The 4,641-nt window shown below is 46.7% G+C and overlaps 1 protein-coding gene across 1 annotated transcript; it reads right to left on the bottom strand.

The window, feature by feature from the left end:
- Positions 1 to 2,388: 2,388 nt before the first annotated feature.
- On the bottom strand, positions 2,389 to 4,429 carry LOC308425289 (uncharacterized protein C2orf74 homolog; the record flags this gene model as incomplete). Its single annotated transcript, XM_080922501.1, has 4 exons — positions 2,389 to 2,562; positions 3,081 to 3,249; positions 3,860 to 3,961; positions 4,281 to 4,429. 4 exons carry the CDS (start codon positions 4,427 to 4,429, stop codon positions 2,389 to 2,391), a joined length of 594 nt encoding a protein of 197 aa, XP_080778627.1.
- Between the last annotated feature and the right edge of the window lie 212 nt (positions 4,430 to 4,641).

Consider the following 4,641-nt stretch of genomic DNA (forward strand, 5'->3'; position numbering starts at 1 on the left):
CCTCCCAATATCACATCTGTACCCTCTTCTGTTCCTGAGCTGGCACCAGAGCCATCTCCATAATCCATTCATGGGTCCCTGTCCCACCCATTATTGTCACCAACTGTTACTATTCTGTTTCAACAAAAAGAAATGTAGACCTGGGCATTGACTAGTAGTGCCTTCAATGGACTCCAAAATAAAAGCAAAACCAAGCAAATGCAAACAACATCATGTAGGGAGCCGTTTGTGCTGCACCCAAACATGGTGCCGGCTTCCCGCCGAGAACTCAGCAAACAGAGCTGTTGCCCAGCCAAGAGACTTAATGCGCATGCGCCACATATGTCACAGCCCACTCTTGGGGCACGTGATTGAGCTACAGGAGGATGCACCAATCAGGTAGCAACACAAGTCTCTGAGGCATGTATAGCAGTGCATTTTCTCCCCCACGTGAGAAGAAGAGGAAGACAGTGGGGAGATTGCGGGAGACCCCACGTGGAGGGATGGCGGAGAGGCACCACGTGGAGAGAGACTCGGTAAAAGAGATTGCGGGAGGTCCCGTGTGGACAGAGACTGGACAGAAAGATCGCTCGTGGGGGACTGCGCGTGAGAGGCCGTCTAGACAGTAGAACTCGGTAGGGAGTCCCCGACTCAGAGACAAGTTTCCTGCTCATGAAGCCCCTGCTCAAAGTGCTGTTCAATAAAGGTTATCCGCAGAAGAAGCTGTTTGTTTTGTTGCACGCCTGTTCCTAGCGGCGGGAAGCGTGGGCGCGTGACAACATCACAGAACCAATAACATTCAAATTAACAATAAAGTGCCACATGCTATTCCCGAGTGCTGTGTTCTTCTGGTCCTGAGGCTCAGGGACTTCTGGGCGCCTGGACCATGACAGCTACGGATGGCGCTCTCACCAAGCCTTGACTAGTACAGGCTCCGACATAAGTGTTAATCTCGCCTGTGCTCTTACCCGGTTAGGACTTGGTTTCCTAAGTGCAGAGGTGGAACTGGATACTGAAATTACAAGCTTACACACGTGGCTGAGTCCGATTGTTCCTTAAATGGTAAATATTCATAACAGCATTTCTACAGTTGTCCGAAGATTGATGCAACAAAAGTGTCCATCAACAGATGGAGAGTGAGCTCAGCGTGGTGTACACACAAACACAATGTCACTCTGCTGTACAGGGATGAAGGTGGTGACACAGAGATCACCTATGAGGACACTGCTAAATGACACAAGCCAGCCTCAGAAGGAAACACATGAAGTAGTCAGATTCACAGGGACAAAGCCCTGGCAACAGGAAGAGGGACTGGGAGCTAACACTGGGACTCAGTGTCCCATTTCTGTCAGACGGTTTCTGTGAATGCTGGCACTGAGGACCATATACTGGTGTGACCGAATTTACCGCCACTGAACAATCAGGTACATGTGTGTTTTACCATAATAAGCCAAAATTGTAATGTTGGTTTAGGTAAAATATTAAAATGCTTTCTTGAGAATACAGACTGAGTATTCACATTTCTTTCAGCCCAGACCAATTGAACAAATTCTCTTACCGTGCTCTACCTCTCTTGGGACGCTGACAGCTGCCTGGCTGCTCAGTACATCTGAGTTACCTGTCATGTCTCTGACTGGAGCCCTCAGCTGTAACCACCAAGCTTTCCACACAGACGTGTACCCCACCCATCACATCTGCTCATGTTTCCTGCAGTCCTCGATGGGTGGTCACTGCACTCTCTGCTGAAGAGTCCACACTCGAACAGCACATTGTCACCATCATTAGCAATGAAGTCTTGTATTACCCAGACCGGTCTCATATAGACTCAAGTCATCTCCTGAAGTTGGCCTCCCAAGGAGCTGATACTACAGGTGTGTAACCCTGCTCCTGACTTTGATAGTAATTTTAAATAACAAATCAAGAATGCTTTAATCCTAAAGTTTGCCAAATTTAGCAGTAGGTTTTGTTTGGTGGAGTTTGTTTTTTGAGCCAATCTTACAAGGTAATAATCATTCCATGGAAATTCTAGATTATACGCAATACACAGAGGACCCCAGACATAGACTTCAGGGTTCCCATGCGGGAGCTGCAGTGCGGTCATGAGCACCTCTGGTCAGAGAATCAGAGTGTGCCTTTCTAAAACACCTGCACGGACATGCTGCACACTGCTGTGCTAGACAGACATTTACGTGTATTTATTACAGTCAACTTACCAAACTCAGATTTGTTTGTCAAAAACTATATTCGAGCTCAGTATTTTACGTGCAGAATTTTGCACATTTCTCTTCTTCCACGAAGGTAGAATGCTGTCTGTGTTTGCTCACTTCCTGTCTTCTTGCTGCCTTGACACGACCTCAGTCGATTCAAGCTGTTCAAAGGTCATACTTCTCACACAGCCTTTTCTGCACCTCATTTTCTCTCCTTATGTTCTCGAGCATAACTTCGAGGTGTAGGGTGTTTGTTTCCAAGATCCACAACAATCACCTCCTTAGAAAATGTCACTCCTTTTAAAGGTCTTTTTGGGCTTTCCTCAACTGAAGGAGTTCTGTGGACCTGCATGGGTGTATTCTCAGCAAGCTCATCCTGCAAGGAGAATGGGACAAATGACCAACCTATGAACAGCAGAGAGCCCCGTGTGGTAAAGCATTGTTAATACATACATTGAGACGAGAAATAGGAAATGGTAAAGACAGAGTGAGAATCCACTATACTTGGCTCCAGACACTGATACAGACTAACATTATTTGAGGCATGTAGTCAAAGCTGAGAGAAATGTGGCCTAGTACCCTGTCTTAGGCTGTGGAGGCATGGTGGTAGCTCAGGAAGGTTCTAGAAGTGATTGTGTGCAGATGTAGAAGGCTCCCAGGGCTTGTTTAACAGCCACAGGAGGGTCGCAGCTCATTTCAGCTTTCGGTGTGACAGAAGTTTAGATCCTAGATAAGTCGCAGGGACTTTTATAGCTCTAAGATGCCAGGAGTATAAAAAACATGAAGGAGAAATATTAAGATGAACAGGAATGCAAGAATGAAAGCTAACAGTGGGAAGCCTGCAGCCTGACAATGCCGTCCAATCCTTATTATCTATAGTTTATTATAACTGACCTCATGGTCAGTTCCTCTGGCATCCGCAGGCTTGTGTGTCTGTGTGGTTTTGTTCTCTTCTGCCTTGGTGCTGTCTCCTAAGGATGTGGCCATCTCTTCCTTACTCTGCCTTTGCACAAGAATGCCAGGCCTCACTGGTATGTCCATGTTTACGAAGTTCATTAGGACCCTGGAAAAATCAAGAGTTTTTAGAAAACCCAAACGCCTTAGTCAATGTTACCACACATAAAAATGGCTAGGACATCCACATCACTCTATGTGTATGACTGTGTGTGTGAGACTGTATGTGTAACTCTGGTTGTGAGATTGTGTATGTCTGAATATGTGTGTATGTGTGTGTGTGACTGTGTGTATAGCCCTGTGTGTCTGTGTATAGGAGTGTGACTGTGTAAGTCTAAGAGTAACTCTGTGTATCTGTGTGTATATCTATGTGTGCATATGTGTGTGACTGTGTATGTATAACTGCATGTCCGTATATGTATGTGTACATGTGTGTGACAGTGTGTAGCTGTGTGAATGTACAGTCTCCTATCTGGCTGGGTGTATAGAGTTCAGAGGTTGTTTGTTGCCGTCTTCACCTGTTGGGTGGGTGGGATGGGATTCAGTCAGTGAACCTGAAGTTCGCAGCTCCTCTGGGCTGGGATCTGTCTACCCCCAGTTGGGGTTAAAGATGTTGCTGTACTTGCCTTTTTATGTGGGTCCTGGGAGTCAAACTTGGGGTGTCATACCTCAGCAGCAAGCTTTCTCTCCCAAGCCCTCCTCCCAGTCCCTAGACTTACTTGTTATGATCTTCGGGTTTGTCCATCTTTACGTTAGCAGCCGAGCAGTTTTCATCTGTACAGAGGGGCTTCTCTGGATCATCATAGCCGTGACCCCTGTAACTAAAATGACAAGCAAAGCTTCAGAAAAGAAGGCCCCAAGACATGGCATGGGACTTTCACTTTTGAACGGGAAACTGGCTCTTTGAAAACTCTGAAGTAGAATACTTACTACACGACTTACTCTATTCCAGTTGGGGTTTGAGACAGGGTCTCCCATAGCCTGGGTTGACCTCAAAGTCTCTGTGTGAGAAAGAATGACCTTGAATTACTAATCCTCCGCCCTCCCTCCAGAATACTAGGACCATAGGTGTCAATTATTGTGTACTTCCAGCTACACTGGCCATGCGCCTTTAGACTGCTTGTCAGGCCGAGCCTGTACCATTTATACAGGAAGACCGCCAGGAGGAGGAGGATGCAGATGAAGCAAAGGAGCAGGATAACGAAGAAGGTGATCGCTGCGGTCTCGAAGGCCGCGGTGTTCGCGGTTAACCTCTCCTCCAGATTCTCAGCCTCGCTTTGTGCCAACATTCTTGTTCAGCCTAGTTTGAGTGCAGATTTCTTGTTCTTTATGTTTTCTAGAAACAGAAGAACAAAAGGCTGTTTTCAGTGTTGTGCTCCCACTCTGAGGCACTTCAGAGAGGAATCTCAGCTTGCTTTGAAGGAAGTGACTCACGATGCCTAATCTCTCTTCATAAAGGCAGTAAGAGGCTGTGGTGGTCGGAGGGGAGACTGAACTTGGA

This window comes from Micromys minutus (assembly GCF_963924665.1).
Source record: "Micromys minutus genome assembly, chromosome: 1".
In the NCBI taxonomy this organism is placed as follows: domain Eukaryota; kingdom Metazoa; phylum Chordata; class Mammalia; order Rodentia; family Muridae; genus Micromys; species Micromys minutus.